Source organism: Enhydra lutris, unplaced genomic scaffold (genome assembly GCF_002288905.1).
Source record: "Enhydra lutris kenyoni isolate GAN:26980312 unplaced genomic scaffold, ASM228890v2 scaffoldscaffold60, whole genome shotgun sequence".
NCBI lineage: Eukaryota > Metazoa > Chordata > Mammalia > Carnivora > Mustelidae > Enhydra > Enhydra lutris.
Window position 1 is genome coordinate 3374901 of NW_019154144.1, and position 18594 is coordinate 3393494.

General features: G+C 39.3%; 1 protein-coding gene across 1 annotated transcript in view; it reads left to right on the forward strand.

Moving 5' to 3' along the window:
- Positions 1–18594, forward strand: part of LOC111158531 (beta 3-glucosyltransferase) — a 116170-nt gene that overhangs the window by 36897 nt on the left and 60679 nt on the right. The window contains exons 5-7 of the mRNA XM_022520626.1: positions 7742–7818; positions 8288–8399; positions 15755–15891. Coding sequence (XP_022376334.1) covers positions 7742–7818; positions 8288–8399; positions 15755–15891 — 326 coding nt within the window. The remainder of the gene's footprint in view (positions 1–7741; positions 7819–8287; positions 8400–15754; positions 15892–18594) is intronic.

Consider the following 18594-nt stretch of genomic DNA (forward strand, 5'->3'; position numbering starts at 1 on the left):
GATGGAGGGGTAGTGTGAAGTTACAAAGATTAGCTATTTAAAGAGGTGCACAAACAAAAGGCCACGTGCAGGTGAGGCTGGCAGAAACCCACAAGGCGAGTTTGTGCCACAATCTCTTAATTAATCAGGCACTTGAGTGTGTGTTCTTTGAGACACCTACTATGTGCATACTATATGTGCATCAGTTATGATTTGACTTCTGTTTCTCGAACCTAAGAAAATTCCTTCTTGAATGGACATTTGTGTGAAAATACTTGCATATATATGTATTTTTTGTTACCTGGAGTGGGAGCAAAGAGCTTGGATTCTGGTAAAGACACTGTCGGAGTATCTTGTCCTTGTATTGTTGATGGAGAGGTGATCCTCTGAATGTCGTCTTCTCCCTCATGGGACCTGGGATCCAGTAACCAAGGGGAACTGAGACTGTGATCATCTGTACTATAGCTTCAGAAGTCTTAGGTCTTAATACTTGCCTAAAGTTATGGAAACCAGTATTGTTCTCCAAAGGAATTTCAGATAAGATTAATCTGAATTTCAGATAAGATTAAGTTGGAAACAATAAAGGAAAGAATATAAAAGCATCCTGGTGGTTTTTTTAGTTGGTTCTAGTAAAACAAAAATTGTTGAAGACTCTAAGGTGTGAGCTTCAATGAGAGTACAGGGCAAGGGTCACCCTTGATTTGGGAACCACTTTGAGTGAGGAAATCAGCCCCTGTAGTAGTGAGTGTAGCAGGGAGGGGAGGCCCGAGTTCGCAGTGGAGGCAGGACCCGAGACAAATGTGGGCAGAAGCACAGAGAAATTATGGTTCTGTTTTTTTTTTTTTTTTATTTTTTATTTATTTATTTTCAGTGTTCCAAAATTCATTGTTTCTGCACTATACCCTATGGTTCTGTTTTTAAGGCAATCTGCAAATACAGAAAAGCAAGTTCAGAGGTGGGGTATTCTTAGAAGAGTTTGTGGGGACAGGTAGGGGAACGTTGTAGCTGTGTGCATTGCAGTTGGCAGTTGTTGGATTGCATTTTCTGCTTTGGGCCAAATGGAGCCAAACTACCTGCTCAGAACCCCCCCCCCCCCCCGAACTAAATAGCTTTTGAAAAGAACAGACACTTAGAATTTTATTGTCTTCTTTTGTGATATGAACTTTATTTAAAACCTGGAAGAATCTCAACCTTAACAAATAAATGATAATTTTTTCCCTGTTCACAGAAAGTTTTGTAAATCACTATTTGCTTGAGGAGAGTTAGTCTACAGACTTTGATTTATTAGTTTAAAAAAAAAAGACTTTATTTCCATAAGATAAGCCAGAACAAAACCTTTCAGTATGAAGAAGCTGGAGAAAGAAAAAAAAAGGATGGTTTTTTGTTTCCTGTTTTTAGAAAATTTTTTTTATTGTCAAGGAGACAGCATGAGGCACTTCACTGAAAGGTTAGCTTTGACTGTGTGTGTCTGGATATCACTACAGTTCTCTTTTTAGGTGAGAGCAGTTGGATGCTTACTGAAGATTCGATTCATTTTTTTGTAGTAACTGATGGTTACTACATTAACCATCACATTATCACATTATCACATTAGTTGTTTATTAAACTGGGGACTTACTACATTACCTTTACATTTTACATATTACATATGTATGTGTATGTATACATACTACATATTTACATTATATTACATTTATTGCTGTTGAGTAAGAATTTATTCATCCATCCATTCATTTAACAAGTCTTTATTGAGTATTTACGTTAAGCAAGAACCTGGGCAAGATGCCCCAGGAGAGAATAGGACATTGAGACCCACGTTGTTTCAGAGGTGGTAGCTCCGTGATGACGAGTTCATCCTACTGTGGAGAAGGCCATGCTGTGAGCATTTGTCCTTTTTAGCTGCCTAGCATTTGAACCCCTTCCCTATCCTGGAGAACTCTATCCCGGGTGAGTCTGGAAGAAGCTGGGGCTTGGCCCAGTAAGAACATCAGAGGTCAGACATTGGATCTCTCCAGGTTCGGGGGTGCAGCTTGTGTTGCAGTGTGGACACTCAAGACGTTGCCACACAGGACTGTGCCTGGAGCTGGAGGCCCGCGGAAGCCATCACTTTAGAGCTCCTTCGTTTGGTGGTTACACCTGTACACAGTGGCTAGAGATGACCTTGGGGACCGGCACATGCAGGTGTGCAGAGGACATAAAGTGCTCCTTGGGGACGAGGTGCCAGTCGTGGGGGATGCCCAGCAGGCTGGCCCCTTCCAGCTGAGTGGTGGTGCCCGCCCTCCAGCAAGCTCATTCTGGTAGGCAGCACGCTGCACGTTGCTGCGTGAAGCCACAGCAACATCACTCTCTAAGGACACAGGCAAGGAAGCACCCAGCCCTGCCTGGAAAGGTCAGTGAAGGCTTTGTGATGGTATTTGAACTGAGCCTTGAATAAATAGTAGACTTTGCTAGGGTGCCTGGGTGGCTCAGTGGGTTAAGCCTCTGCCTTTGGCTCAGGTCATGATCTCAGGGTCCCGGGATTGAGCCCCGCATCGGGCTCTCTGCTCAGCAGGGAGCCTGCTTCCCCCTCTCTCTCTGCCTGCCTCCTGCCTACTTGTGATCTCTCTCTCTCTCTCTCTCAAATAGATAAATATTTAAAAAAAAAATAGTAGACTTTGCCAGACTCCTGCCTGAGGCAACTGTGGGGACGCTTGATGGAGGCAGTTATCGTGAGTCTTGCTGGTTATTAGGGAAAGGGGTGAATACAAGGAAAGTGAGCCGCTTTGCAAGCCAGCTGGTGAGCTTATGTTGAGAAAGGTGTGGTTGCAGAAACTAGTGAGACATCTGATCTATGGGGCCAGGGTCTGGAGCAGAGACAGAGAGCTGGAAACTAGGGCAGTAATCACAGCTGCCCTTTTTTTTTTTTTTTTTTTTTTTAGGATTTTATTTATTGTAGGTTGGGGGAGGATCAGGGGGAGGCGCAGAGGGAGAGGGACAAGCAGACTCCATGCTGAGTACCAAGCCTGACATAGGGCTTGATCTCAGGACCTGAGATCATGACCTGAGGCGAAACCAAGAGCTGGATACTTAACTGACTGAGCCGCCCAGGTGCCCCCAGAGTGAGGATTCTGATGCACAAACTTTGGCTCCAGAAGTCAGATTCTTAAACAATGAGCTGTGCTGCCTTTCATGAATAAATGAATAATTAGTTATAACAGATTTATATGAGCTATAAAAATGTACTTAGTAATGCATTTCAAAGTAAATAGTTAACAAAAATAAATTTTATAAATAATGAGGTAATAGCTTTCTCTTATTAGGAGAAGATAGGGGTAAGACAGGTATTTGGAAAATACAAATATATCTATATATATTTTAAATAGAGGCTCAGGTTCCTGGAATATATGTTATTACAGCATCACATGAAATCTGGTTCATAAATGAATACTGAATTTTTAAAGACCAGTAAATCTGTCTGATATGTGTTCCAAACAGCATATCAGACATCTTTATCATCATCCTTATAAGATATACCTCCTTCTTATGGGAGAAGTTATAACAATAAACAGATGATAATTTTCATCATAATTCATGTGTTGGTCTAAAAGCTCAGTTCAGTGGCTAAGACATATATAACAGTTGGAATTTGGAAATGCAGTTGAACTGGAAACTTTCTTAAAACAGGATTCAGTCTTTCAGAGCCACTGCCTCATCCTGAACAAATGTCTTGGCTTTTGCTTTCAAATTTAGTACTTGGTCTGAATGATGAGACTGAATTAGACCATTAACTCCTGTACCACTATGCTTTGAAGTAAGGTTATGGGCAAGTTACAAATATTGGGAAACAGTCTGTCAAGAAGGGAAAAGGCCAGCAGCATGAAGTTAAATTAGTTGAATTCTTTCCAGACAGAGGTACAAAGAGTCAAGTGATCCAAAACCAAATTTGCCTAATAATTAAAGTTATTTTTGGTATTAAAATATTAATCTGTTTCCATCCATGTTCAACTGTTGACTCTTTCATTTGTACTATTAATATTTCTAGATATAAAACTTTCGTGATTTTACTTCCATATCAATAATGATGGGCTCTTGGGGCTCCTGGGTGGCTCAGTGGGTTAAGCCTCTGCCTTCAGCTCAGGTCATGACCTCAGCGCCCTGGGATCCAGCCCTGCAGCAGGCTCTCTGCTCAGCAGGGAGCCTGTTTCCCCCTCCCTCTCTGCCTCCTTCTCTGCCTACTTGTGATCTCTGTCTGTCAAATAAATAAATAAAATTTAATATTTTTAAATGATATTTTTAATGATAGGCTCTCTCCATTCGCATACAGAGAGCATCGTTAGAATGCTCAGCTGTGGAATCAAACCCCTTGGCCAAATACGGGTGATGGATTTGTGTCAGAACCAGGGAACCAATTAGAGTGTTAATTTTGAAGGTGATTGTTCAGAATTGTTAGTGGCTTTAAGTGTGAACGTATGCTTGATATATGTTCAAAGGAAGTACTGACTGCATGTCCAGTAGGCTTTTTGACCTCAAAGTGCTTGTTAGGGGACCAGTAGATGCTGATGATGGAAGTGAAGATGGACTGGTTCAATGAAATAAATAGTTGACATAAAAGTCAACTGTTACTGTTCAAATTGTTCATTTTCTTTCCTTTTTCTGTCATTTGCCTACAGTAGGCCCTTTTAAAATTTTTAGCCCGTTTATGCTTGCCTCTGTTACGGCATTATCTCATTATTGAGAAAGCCTGACTTTTTAGGTTTGAGATGGTGGTATTGTTGCACGAATAGGCGTCATTTAGATTGACAATAGACAATTCCATACGCATGGGTGCCTTTACTATAGCTTTTATTCCAAATGGCACTGTTGATGTAACATTTTCTTATTTTCTTTCCCTTTCCTATTTCATTTGAAAACTCTCTCAGTCATTCATCCAATTACATATTAAAAAAATTGCATTGCATGTAAAAGTGCTGTAAGCTGGTTATGGCAGCTGAAAGGAGGAATACATCTCGTGGTGGTGTTATTTATAACATACAAGTAGAAAGAGCATTAATTATTACAATTCTGAGTAGTAAAAACTGAGATAAGATCATTTGATAGACAATTTTATTGTGACCTTTTAAGTTATCGTATCTTAGAGGTGCTGATACATAGGAGCATGTGTGCATGTGTGTTCACACAGTATACATGTGTACACATGTGTATCAGTACACACGTATATAGCATATACATAAAAACAAGAATAAAAGCTCTTGGGCCTTTTTGAGGATTAATGGATGAAAATTTATTTATAATTGAAAGGACCTTGGGTTAATCAAGAGTTAAGATCAGGTTTCTGAAAGTCAAGGTGGGCATATTTTTGAGACCAAGGTATTCACACACCTCTGGAGGCAGTTATCAACACAGACCACTAGTTTTTGAAATGTTTTTATTGGGAGATAAGTAGGTACAGAAAACTTAATTGCCAGTTTTATGTTCACTGACTGAAGCAGATATGAAACCCAGGCATATGATTTAGTAAACAAAAAGGAATGGGGATAGGGATGATTATAATTTACTAGTAATCCATAGAGTTTATTTTAGACTAGAATTTCACTCCTTTGTGCTAAGACTTTGCCTTTTTTCTTTTATTGTTGTGACAGATTATTTGTAGGCCTGTCTCTGTATCCTTGCCTGGAAGGTGCCCTCACAGCCTCTCTGTGATAACTGTTGATATCCCTTATATACTTCCCGCAACCAGGAAGGATAGGACTAGTACGTAAGAAGAATTCTGAAGTGTATTCATTTTTACTCAAGAAACTTTTAAGACTAAACTATGTTTTAACTACATTAAAGGATTTTAAAAACATCGTTGTAATACTTTGGTCATCTTGACACAAATATTTTCATTTTCCTGGTTCCTTTCCAGTCTCTATTCATATATGAATTTGTTTTACATATTTGGAATGCTGTCTGTTTTTCCATTTAACATAAAGACAGTTCCATGGTTTCAGAGTCTTCATTATTATACTTTTGATTCGATTGCTACACAATAGGTCTTTTTTTCTTTCTTTTTTTTTTTTGAGTAGTCTCCATGCCTAGCACCCAGCATGGCCCCCATTATAGGGCTTGAACTCACAACCCTGAGATCAAGACCTGAGGTGAGATCCAAGAGTCAGACGCTCAACAGACTGAGCCACCCAGAAGCCCCTACCTATTTTCTTATAAAACCTTTTAAAGTATTTGCTCTTTCTTTTCTAGCTAGCCATATTAGCATACCATAATTATCTGAAAGTTTTATTCAACTATTAATATTACTAGTTTTCTTCACACATGATTTTTATTCTTATGTAATTCCTCATGAATATACATGTATCTATGTATACATATAGCATATCTATATAGCCATTTCTTAAAAGTCAATGGACATTACTGCATAATTCATAATCAACAGTGGGAAAGCCCAGAATTATATTAAGTATACTGAGTAACTAACTGTTAATTCAGCCTTCCATCTGTTTTTTTCTCTGACATGTCATATTGCTCATCTGATTTAATCTTTGATTACTGTCCTTGCCTTTCATATTTGTACATGAAAGTTAAAATAAATACTACATAAAATAAAGAAATGAGACATTATTTGATAGTGAGTTCCAAAGATTTACATTGAAAACCATTCTCCTGAAATAGTGAACTTATATGAACTTAAAGGCAGGTGTGGAATCTACATTAGTTTAGTAATAGTTTGAATATTGACACACTTATTCTTTTTTTTTTTTTTTTAAAGATTTTATTTATTTATTTGACAGAGAGAGATCACAAGCAGGCAGAGAGGCAGGTAGAGAGAGAGGAGGAAGCAGGCTCCCTGCTGAGCAGAGAGCCTGATGCGGGGCTCGATCCCAGGACCCTGAGATCATGACCTGAGCCGAAGGCAGCGGCTTAACCCACTGAGCCACCCAGGCGCCCCGACACACTTATTCTTAATGTGTTTTGTCTGCAACAGTTACCAAGGAAGCAAATAAAAAACAGAATATACTAAAGTTTGTTGAGAGGGTGGTATTCAAGCATATTATTATATATCTGACTTAGGGCTTGTAATAACGTGAAATATATGGAATAGTGCTTTATTTCAAAGCTAACATTCATAGCCTTAAATGTATTAATCTCTCTCTTTCTCTGTGTATATGTGTGGATATTTATTTAACCATAGGTGTGTCTTGTTTCTGAATCTTAGTTCCTCCTATGCTTGTAAATTTTCAGAGTCTGTTATTACACTCCTTGTCTGAGTACCTAAGGGTAACAGTTCTAGTATTTAGAACCCAAACTCTTCATTATTATGGTGTTTTAGTTTTTTAAGGGCACTCGAATTTTTTTTTTTTACATGAGATAAATTGGATATTATATACATCCTCTTGTTTAGCTGACATGTTTTATTTTCCATCTGCTACCCGTGGATGTATAGTGAAAGCTATTTCTATGCCTTTGTGTTATCCCTGACTGCTTCTGTGCTCTTCCCTTCTGGTCACTTTTGCAAATCTGCAAATTTCAGGTCAGCTCCTTGGATCACTGAGGACCCTTCTTGGAGTCCTCAGCACTCTTCTATGCATAGGTGATAAAGAGATTCAGCCAATATATCTCATTTCTAGTAACTCCTGAGGTGAAGAAAAGGAGAAGAAAAAGGAGAGTACGTAGGAGATTAAAATGTCAGGTTTCTGAAAATACCTGCATTTAAAAATTGAGTCTTTTTTTTTTAATCGGATCATATTGTGTTTTTATTTATTTCTCCTCTTTGATAATGTTTCTGTAGGATCTCCCCAGAGTCCTTCTTCTTCATCAGCTGTCTAAGCATGAAGGTGCATGGACCATACTTCCACTGTTACCACAGTATGTTTAATTTGAAATGTGTAAATTTTGACATTTCTACCCAACCACTCCTATGCTCCCTACTTTTCTTACTAAGAGTCAATAAGAAAAGTAAATTTAACTCTATTTCTTATGACTACTATATTACCCAAATTTCTTGATTCTTTTAATCATGAATGGCTTCTGTTTTTAAATATGTTGCTTTCTTAAAAGCTAAAATGTCAATATATTTGATACTTTTCTTTGGAAATTATCTACCTTCTGGACTGGTGGAGTTATGGAGAAGTAACTTTAAGAACTCTAGCTGTCTTATAAACCATTAGTATGTGGCTTTCCCATAAGCTAAAATTATACATTGAAGAATGTAGGGGAAAATCTAGATTTCTAGCCATTTTATATGTCTTTCATCCATTTCTTGCTTATTAGTTTTAAACCTTATTATAAACTCATTTTATAGAAGTGTTTACTATAACCTATTTCTCTTTGTCAGCTTTTCTGTAACATATAGCAGAAATTCATCATGGATTTTCTTCTGTGAAGAGGAGACAAGAATACAAATTCCAGAACTCTTAGAAACACTCAGAAGATACGACCCATCAAAGGTGAATACAATTTTAATACCAGAATTTATCTAACTGGGGGAAATGCTTAAAAGAAGATTTAATTTTAATTGAGAGGTTTTCCAAACTAGTAAGAACACTTAATTTAAAGTTAAAAAGAATGAAATAATAGTTAAATAGTTAGAAGTAACGTTCAAATAATTCTTTTTGAAGTTTTTATAGCTTTTGGAGGGATAGAACTTACAGTGAACCATTTTTTTTTTTAAAGATTTTATTTATTTATTTGACAGACAGAGATCACAAGTAAGCAGAGAAGCAGGCTGAGAGAGAGAGGAGGAAGCAGGCTCCCCGCTGAGCAGAGAGCCCGATGCGGGGCTCGATCCCAGGACCCTGGGATCACGACCTGAGCCGAAGGCAGAGGCTTTAACCCACTGAGCCACCCAGGCGCCCCAACAGTGAACCATTTTTAAATGACAAAATCTATTTATATGTGTTAGCAGTTTCAGAGAGTTAAAAAGCTATAACCCAGAGTTAAGAAATAAGTTTAAATTGCTTATTTCTCTTTGTCAACAATGACCACATATTATTTTAGATGAGTAGTATTTCTTGGTTGCCATCTGTGCATCAAGGACTGTGATAGCAGGGGCTAGGACAGACAGATGAGGATCTTGAAGACATGGATGATAAAGAATGGCAGGAGAAAACAGACCATTTGGGAAGCAATGAAAAGTGAGAGGTCTTACAGGAAGGGAAATATAGGGTACTGTCAGAAGCCTAGAGCAGGGCATCAAACCTAATCTCCAAGAGTCAGAACAGGAGGTGACCTTTAATCTGAGTCCTGTAGGATGAGTAAGAGTTAATAGGAGAGAGTATTTTAAGCAGAAGGAACAAAATCTGAGGTCTGGAGATAAGAAGGGGTGCTTCTCGTGTTAGAAGTCTAATGCTAAAAAAAAAAACAACAACAAAAAAATCCACTGCTACTTTCTGTATCCTTATCTTTCATATTTTTAGATTTTATTTTGGGCAGATATGATGTAGCAATTGGATCTTGTTTATTTCTAAGTCCCTAGCACTGAGCAGAGTGTTGAACACTTAATACGTGGTCAGTGAGTATCTGTGATGGACGGGTTAACTCTGCAATGTCAGCTTTCCTGCTGGGCTACTACTGTTCTGTCTCAGGAGAATGCCTTGGAGATAAGTCGAGAGTAATCAGCCTATTCATGTCTCTTGCAGAAGCCCAGGTTATACCCAGATCACCATATGGAATCCTTTAAACTTAGAATAAGGAAAATTGGGGCCTTTCAGGTACCACTACACACCTGTCCCACCCCTATTCTGGTCCCATTCCAGAACTAAATCATATTTAATGAGAACGTGGAGAAGGAAAAGTGGCTCCTGGGTGCCTGCTTCACTTACTGATGTAGGAATAATGTTGGGCAACAGTGATCATTCTCAAACACTTAGTGGAAGGTCTGTTACCTTAACAAAGCCACGGGTTTCAATGTTCTTTAAAAACTGCAAGGGTCCATTATGATTTCTCTTTATGCCTTTACTTTCTGGAAAGATACAGATATAATTGAATGAGAAGGTTGTTAGGTTAAAAAGAAAAGTCCTTTAAAGGAGAGAAGAATTATAAATGTGTCTTATCCCGTCTTTTCAGATGATGCTAACCAGCATCTATGTACTTTGGCCATGTTTTGTGTAAAACATCTGTTAGGCTGTTAAGTTTCCTTTTGAGTTGAGAAAAACTCCCAAATCCTTTTTAGAATGTAGGAGTTTTAATCTCCTCCTAGTGTTCATTTCACCTGGAGATTATTTTTCCATTATCCGTGGCTCTAATTCTTTGCAGAAGATGGTGACTCACTGTGCTTTTTAATGAAAATTGGAATGATAAATTTAAAAGTTCAAAGCAAGTTCATGAAAAGCAAGTACAGAATAGAGGTAAAATGAGAGGTTTTCCCCCTCTTTCCTGAACTCAGCCTTTTAAAAAAATCTAGGATGCTTTATTTCTTTTGAAACTAGCATTAGGAAATAAAGATTATGTAATGTTCAAGTTAGCTCAAACCAGTGTGCTTTTTATCCCTACCATTTGAAATTTTAGAAAAAAGCAAAACTGGCTTTGATAGTGTTACAAATAAACTATATTAAAATAATAATTATGTAGTATGTTAGAGCATCAGTAGTTTTTTTTTTTTTTAAGATTTTATTTATTTATTTGACAGACAGAGATCACAAGTAGGCAGAGAGGCGGACAGAGAGAGAGGGGAAGCAGGCTCTCTGCTTAGCAGAGAACCCGATGTGGGACTCGATCCCAGGACCCTGGGATCATGACCTGAGCTGAAGGCACAGGCTTAACCCACTGAGCCACCCAGGCGCCCCATCAGTAGTTTTTTTTATTCTGATGTTTTATCCTTCAGTATCTTTCTGTCATTCTTATGTAAATTTACACTGTTATACAATATTTTAAATGGAAAACTTAAATTTTATTAAAATAATTAATCTTTTTAAAATTGCCTTTCTAGGTGAGTTCTAGAAGTTTCCATATCTTACTGGAGTCTTTTTTCCCTACTGTATGCTTTTAATATGAGTGTGCATTTGCTGAAATGTCTTGATTTTTTTTTTAATAGATGTGAAGCACTGGTCCTGGTAAAGAGTAATTCTAAAATACTAATGGAACATTGTCTGAATTGTTATTTTACAGCTTATCTTGATTATAATTGTCTTTACTGTGAACCTATTAAGAAAATTGTTAAGGGGGGGAGTGCCTCTTTCCACAGATTCTGTGTAAATTTCTCCCTTAGTTTATATGGTAATAATCTTATACACTTGATCATAGCCAGACACTGCCATTACAAGTTAAAACACAGAAACATGTTTTGCATAAAATTGTGTTTGCAGCAGGAAATTCTAACAGTGAAAGATTAGTGAGAAAGGTACTGAAAATCTCCTGAAGTATTTTATTTTCTTTAAACAAGCTGTATTGATGTGGTATGTTACATGTGATGATTTTCATATCGAGTAATGTGTAATAGTTTGAGAAAGTCCTATGTCATTGATTTTTTTAATAAGATCTTGAATTTCTGTCTTAAGCCAAAACCATATACCTTACAGTTATCCCTCTTGCCCAGTGATGATTTAAAATATCCATAAAATGTCAAGAAAATCGTGACGCAGCTTCAAAGGCCAAGCACACAGTTATGTTAATAGGTTCCACACGTGTTCAGTTAAGATCTGTTGCTGAATTGACCAAAATGAAGGGTTTGGGAGGTATTTGGGACACAGCCACAAGCAGAAGAGATAATATGGTGTCCCTCCCGGTTTTGTTTTCTGGAGCAGGGAGTGAGGTGGGGATGGCTGGATAACAAGAAAATATGCAAAACATTTAGAATTTAGGGTGCTTGATTTAGTTTCTCTAACAGGAGTGGTTTCCATTTGAAGCTCTCTTGGGCTTGCTCCATTCATTTAACAAAAGTAGTAAGCACTTACTCCGTGTTAAGTCTTCTGGTGGGGATAGAGCAGTGAGCGAAATGGACCGTTTCCCTGCCGAGGGGCGGGGTGTTCTTGTGGCAGGAGAGACAGGCAAGGAGCAAAAATGCAAACAATGTGGCTGGTGGTAGTAAGAGCTATGGAGAACAAGAAAGCAGAATGAGAGGGATAAGGGATAGATTGGGGGTGGGTTTACTCTTGTATATAGGGTATCAGGTCACTTTTGAGCAGAGTATGAAGGAACCAAGGGAATGAGCCATGTGCTCCCTGCTCCTGTAACTCCCTACTGCATACCTCTTCTTGTCTAATTGGAACCTCAAATTCAACATATGCAAAACTGAACTCTTAATGCCCTTTTTAAAAAAAAAGATTTTATTTATTTATTTGACAGAGATCACAAGTAGACAGAGAGGCAGGCAGAGAGAGAGGGGGCAAAGAAGCCTCCCCACTGAGCAGAGAGCCCGATGCAGGGCTCAATCCCAGGACCCTGGGATCATGACCTGAGCTGAAGGCAGAGGACTTCATCCACTGAGCCACCCAGGTGCCCCTCTTAATGCCCCTTTTAAACCTCTCCCATCTTCAATCTTCCTCATCCAGAAATGGCATTATGGCCTATCCAATGACTCATATAAGAAAACCTAGGACTCATGACGGATTCCTCCTTTTCCCTCAACCATGTGTTGGCATATCCCACTGAGACTACTTCCAAAATACATCATCTTCCATCCTGTCTCCATGTTTAAAACTGCTACTCTGGTCCAGACTACCATCATATCTTGCCTTGACAATTATTAGAGTCTCCTTGCTGGTCTCCTGTTTTCTACTCTTGCCATCCTAATAATCTATCCTCTTGGTAATTCAGATCCTATCACTTACCTGTTCAGAAATTCCCACTGATTTCCGACTGCAGCTCAGATAGTTTCACTAGATTCAGCATTTTAGGTGGGCAGTAATTTTCTTCTATCACGGTAAAGATGTTGTTCCATTGTCTTTTACATCCTGTTGTTTCCATTGAAAATTCAACTGTATGTTTTAGTTCCTAATCCTAACCCATCTCCTCTCAAGCTACTCTTAAGGTTTTCTCTAACTTTGGTCTTTTCAATCAACATATGCCTCTATGTGGTTTCCTTAGTACTTTACCGGTGTTTATAGGGCTTCTTGAATCTATGGCTTGATGACTTTTGTTAGTTTCAGAAGATTCTAAGACTGTTTCTTCAAATATTGGTTCAGTTCCATTCTCTTTCTCCTCCTATTCTGGCCTTCCAATTTCATGTGTTTTAGACTTTCTCACTGTTTCTCATATTGCTTTTATTCTCTTTTCTGTATTTTCTTCCCTTTGTTTTCTTTTTTGTGCATCAAACTAACTATTTTTTATTGACTTACTACCTTCCACGTTACTGATCCTTCCTTCTCTTGTGTCTAATATCCTCTTGGATTCCTGACTTCAGTTATTGCCTTGGTCAGTTTTAGAATTTCCATCTGACTTCTGTTTATTATTCTAGCTTTTTGGTAAAATTCTTCATCTTTTCATCCATTTCCTTAAATATATGAACAATACTTATTTTTTTTGATAACTGGTATTTGACTTATCTGTGCATCTTTATTTCGCATTTTTCTCTTTGTTTTTGTTCTGGTGCTGTTTCTTGGCGTGCCTGGTAATTTTTCACTAAATTCCAGATATTTTGTGTGAAAAACCAAAGATGTGGATGATATCCCTATGTACAGGAGGATTTAATATTCTTCTGGGTTGTACACCTGGTTGGGGTAGGTCTATTTACAGACTGCCCGCCCTTCTAGACCCCTGTCTTCCAGCAGACCCTGCATCTGGGCCTTGGACTCTCCAGCACCACTGCTGGAGCCTTTGGTCGGCAATTAGCCTCTTTACTGCTGCTTTACACACTTGGCTCTTGGTTCTTTTCTTGTTTTCTTTTTCTTTCTTTCTTTTTTCTTTTTTTTTTTTTTTTTTTTCAACATAGGAGTTGAAGGGAAATCACATGCGGAATTTGGGGTTCACTTTTCTGTATCTGCTTAAATCTCTACCTTCTTGGCAGCCTCCAGCTCCAACCCCTTTCTTAGTCCAGCAAGGCTGCAGGGTCCCAGCTGCTGCTTTCTGTTGTGTGCCATTCTCTGTTATGGGCAAAAGGCTTGAGGGATAAAAGGAGGTGACTACAGGGTTCCTGTGAATATGCTTCCCTTCTCTCTTGGATGTTCACCCTCATCTACTATCTGTCTTTGTTTTCTGAGGTCCTCAATTATTTGGTTTAAGTATTTTCTCCAGCATTCACATTTGTTCTCAGTGGGAGATATGTTGTGGCTGGAAGTGGAAGCCTTAGACTACACTTGGAGTAAGTCTGCATTGCTTCCCGCTGTCATCTGAAATCCACCCTGGGCTATCTCCTGCCTGTCTCTTTTGTTGTCTCCCCCTATCCAGTATATTCTAGCACACTGGACTTCCTTTTTCATCAAATGCATCAAGCTTGTTCTCACCATGGGACGTGGTAGTAACTGCCTTGATTGTTCTTCCCCAGATTTGTGCATAGCTGGCCCCTTGGTATTACTTATTCTTAATTCAGTTGTTAGCTCATGAGAGGTTTTTCTCTCTTTCCAGGGAAGTCCCCAGGCGCTCTGTTTTATTTTCATCCTACTACAATGCAGTCACCATCTGACCCTACTTTACTTATTTTCTGTTTCCCCACTATTATGTAAGCTGTGTTCCCGCCTGCTATGGAATAAATGACAAATGTTAATTGATAATAATAAATGTTAATTTGAGTGAATGAATAAATGAATAAAATAGGCACTAATTCTGGAAGGAATTTTTCAGATTCTTCTTTGAAAACCTCAGTAGGGCATAAAGGAACACTGTTTTCTCGTCTTTATTTTTATTTATTTATTTATTTATTTATTTATTTATTTGACAAGTAGGCAGAGAGGCAAGCAGAGGGGAAGTAGGCTCCTGGCTGAGCAGAGAGCCCAATGTGGGGCTCCATCCTAGGACCCTGATAACCATGACCTGAGCTGAAGGCAGAGGCTTAACCCACTGAGCCACCCAGGTGCCCCGGAACACTGTTTTCTTTACCTTAATAGTATTTTGATAAAGAATTTTCTGTAAAATACCACTTTTATATGTTTATGGCATAATGACTAACATTTTGTTTATCCTGCTGATATACTAAATTACTGTCTTTGTGAGGATTATGCCATGTTCATTATCACAGAGCATTAATTATGTTTTTGTTAAAATTCTTTAGAAAGTAATAATCTATGCTAATTCTGTATCACCCAGAATACTTAATTAACTAGAATTAGTGATTATGGCTTTGTTTTTGGCCTTATATGAAATGGCTTTTTAAGAAAAGGACATTTTATTTATTTTTAATTTTTAATTTTTTGGATGTACATTTGAAATACATTTTACTTTATTTAAATCAATTAATTAATATAGTGTATTATTAATTTCAGAGGTAGTGTTCAGTGATTCATTAGTATTCTATAACACCCAGTGCTCATCACATCACGTTCCCTCCTTAATGCCCATCACTCAGTTACTCTTTCCCCCAACTCCTCCCCTCCAGCAACCCTCAGTTTGTTTCCTATAATTAGGAGTCACTTATGGTTTGTCTCCCTCTCTGATTTTGTTGTATTTTATTTTTCTCTTCCTTCCCCTTTGATCCAAATTCCACATATGAGTGAGATCATATGATAATTGTCTTTCTTTGACTTATTTTGTTTAGTATAATATCCTCTAGTTCCATCTATGTTGTAGAAAATGGTAAGATTTCATTCTTTTTTGATGGCTGTGTAATACTTCATTGTATGTATGTATGTATGTATATATATATACACATATATGTATATATACACTACATCTTCTTTATAACAGAATGATGTTTTATATCTTTATTTAACAGGAATGGTTTTTAGGAAAAGCATTACATGACGAAGAATCTACAATAATTCACCATTATGCCTTTTCTGAAAATCCTACGATTTTTAAATATCCAGACTTTGCTGCTGGCTGGGCCCTTAGTATTCCACTTGTAAACAAGTAAGAATTTATTAGACTTTGTGTGTGTATGCATGTGTGTGTGTGTGTGTGCTCGGATCACCGTTTAGTTCACTGAGTGAACGGTAGTAACTGATCTCAGGTGAGTTTTGCACTGGAGGCAGTGTGTGATGGGATGGGAAGATCTGGAACAGAGCCAGTACCTGAGAGGCTTGCTTCTGCTCTGTCACGTACTTGTCCCCTCAGACTGATTACTCATCTGTTCTCTATTTCCTCTTCCTCACCTGCAAAATAAGGTGAATAACAAATTGTGAGCCTAAGGGAGGGCACATAAGTGCTCTGAGAATTCTGCATCCACAAGAGTTATTACTGTTTTCATGGATCTGGTTAACTATAGGTATGACTTTGATCGTCAGTAAGAAATCAGGTCTGTGACGTGCCCAGGGAGTGGGAGTGGGGTGGGAGTTGATGACAAATTATGTACATGGGTCCACACGTTCACACGGGCCAGGCAGCAGGGACAGTTACTAGAGCTGTACACGTCTGTGCCTAGCTATTTATGTGTGCAATTGCAGTAGTGCTTTTTTCAACGTGAAAAGTAAAGGTAATTAAGTTGTAACTCAGGAGAAATAGGATTGTTGACAGGCTCTTGATTCAAGTTTCTCAGATTAATTATGATGAGTTTTTGTTCTTTAGGGAATGGAAAGTTGATAAAGCAATTGTGGCCTTTGTATCTTCAAAGATGGAAGGGTGTCTGTTTTTTCTCACATTAGGTGTGCTGTTTCTAGGGTTTTGAGTCTTGGGGTTTTGAGTCTTGGAAAGCTTTTTAGACAGATAGTAGTACCTTGTTTTTTTGTGGCTGGCCAACACTTTTTGACATTTGAAAATTTTTACAGCGTAAGACCCTCCTTTCCGATGGAGAATCCAGAAAGGCTCAACAACACCACCTCCATGTTGTATTGCCTTCCTTCCTACTAGACAGCAGCTCCGTGAGGTGGGCTCCATTAGGTTGATGTGCTGTGTAAAATCTTTTGGGAATGGAGTTCTGTGGAGAGGAGACAGTGAGACCATGGTCCATTTGGCTTGGGAGGTCATGATAGAGGAGGGGTCATTTGAAGGCTGGCAGCTGAGACAGTAGCATCCTGACATGGCAGCTTCCTGATGGTGATGGAGGCCATAGCTCCTCAGCTACCCATCTCTGTAGTGTCAGTTGGAGGTTCTTGGAATCTCAGCCTGCAGTCTCTTTATTCAGACTTTCCAGTAATTCTGTGAGCCATCTGTATTCACTAATAAGTGTCCTTTGTGCTTAAACTGGCCAGAGTGGATTCTGTTATCTCCAACTAAAATGTGTGACCGATGGACCCGTCCTGAGAATACCGGGCAAAGATACTCTGCCCCCAGCCTGTGCCAGACATGCCTAGCAGGTCCCACACATGTTCCCTGCTCTGTTCTCAGAAAGGGATGGGCAGGAGAGAAAGGGGAACAAGAAGAGAAAGTTGTCATTCCCTTCTTACCCTGCACTGTCTGGCTCTGCTCTCAGCAGGATACGGGGAAGAGAATTCTGTTTCAGCTGTCCTGGGTCATCTTTACTCTCAAACGAATTACGTTTGGGTTTGCTGTAGCTTGGTGACTGTGAGCCCCCAGGACACTCTTTTCCCGCTGTGTCCAGCAGCCTGGTGTTTGGGTCCTGTTTGGCTACCTGTGTTCAGTCTGGACTCTCCAGAGCTGTGGACGGCACATCCCAGCCCCAGAGCTCTTCCCTGCGTCTTTCAGATTCTTCACCTGGCGGTAGCCTTCCTCTCCTCTGTCCTCACTCTCTGTACTTAGCTTGATAGCCTGGAATTATGTGGACTGACTCCTCTACACAAGTTCCGGTGGCTATGGCTTCTCTGACTTGGGAGTTAGAAGCTTTTCCTAAGTCTGTTTGTCTTCTGTTTCCTGGAGACCCAGGTCCCTGGACAGAGGGACAAGCACAGCTGTAACTTGTCCTGGGCAGTACTCTTGAGCACAGACGCCACCTTCTTCCCCCAAGGCTAAAGAGAAACCCACTACCCTGCAAAGACCCTGTACAGCAAGCCTGGAATATAACCATCTCTCTGAAGCCAGTAGAACTCCCTTTTCCATCCTTCCCTCCCAATCCAGGAGGCCACTCATCCAGGAGACGAGTCCTGTAGTTTAGAGAGTTTCACTTCTTTCCATCCCCCATCTAGCAAGGACCTTGGAGGCCCCTGGATGCTGGAGGCAATTCACTTTTTACTGAGTTTGGTGTAATAAGAACTTAATTATTGTTTTCCTTTCGACTTACTTTTTTTTAATTAATTTTTTAAAATTTTTTATAAACATATAATGTATTTATATCCCCAGGGGTATAGGTCTGTGAATCGCCAGATTTACACATTTCACATTTCACAGCACTCACCATAGCACATACCGTCCCCAATGTCCCCAATGTCCATAACCCAACCACCCTCTCCCAACCCTCCTCCCCCCAGTTTGTTTTCCAATCCCTCAGTTTGTTTTGTGAGATTAAGAGTCACTTATGGTTTGTCTCCCTCCCAATCCCATCTTGTTTCATTTATTCTTTTCCTACCCCCCTGGCAGGTTCTGATGGCTCTGGTTTGTGCTCGTCTTCTAACTATCGCATGCTCACCGTGCAAGTAACTGCTGGGGGCTTTGTGAACTGGGGCTGCAGGCTCTGCACTAGCCAAGATACTCATCTTAAGGGGGTGCTGTGTGAGGGATAAC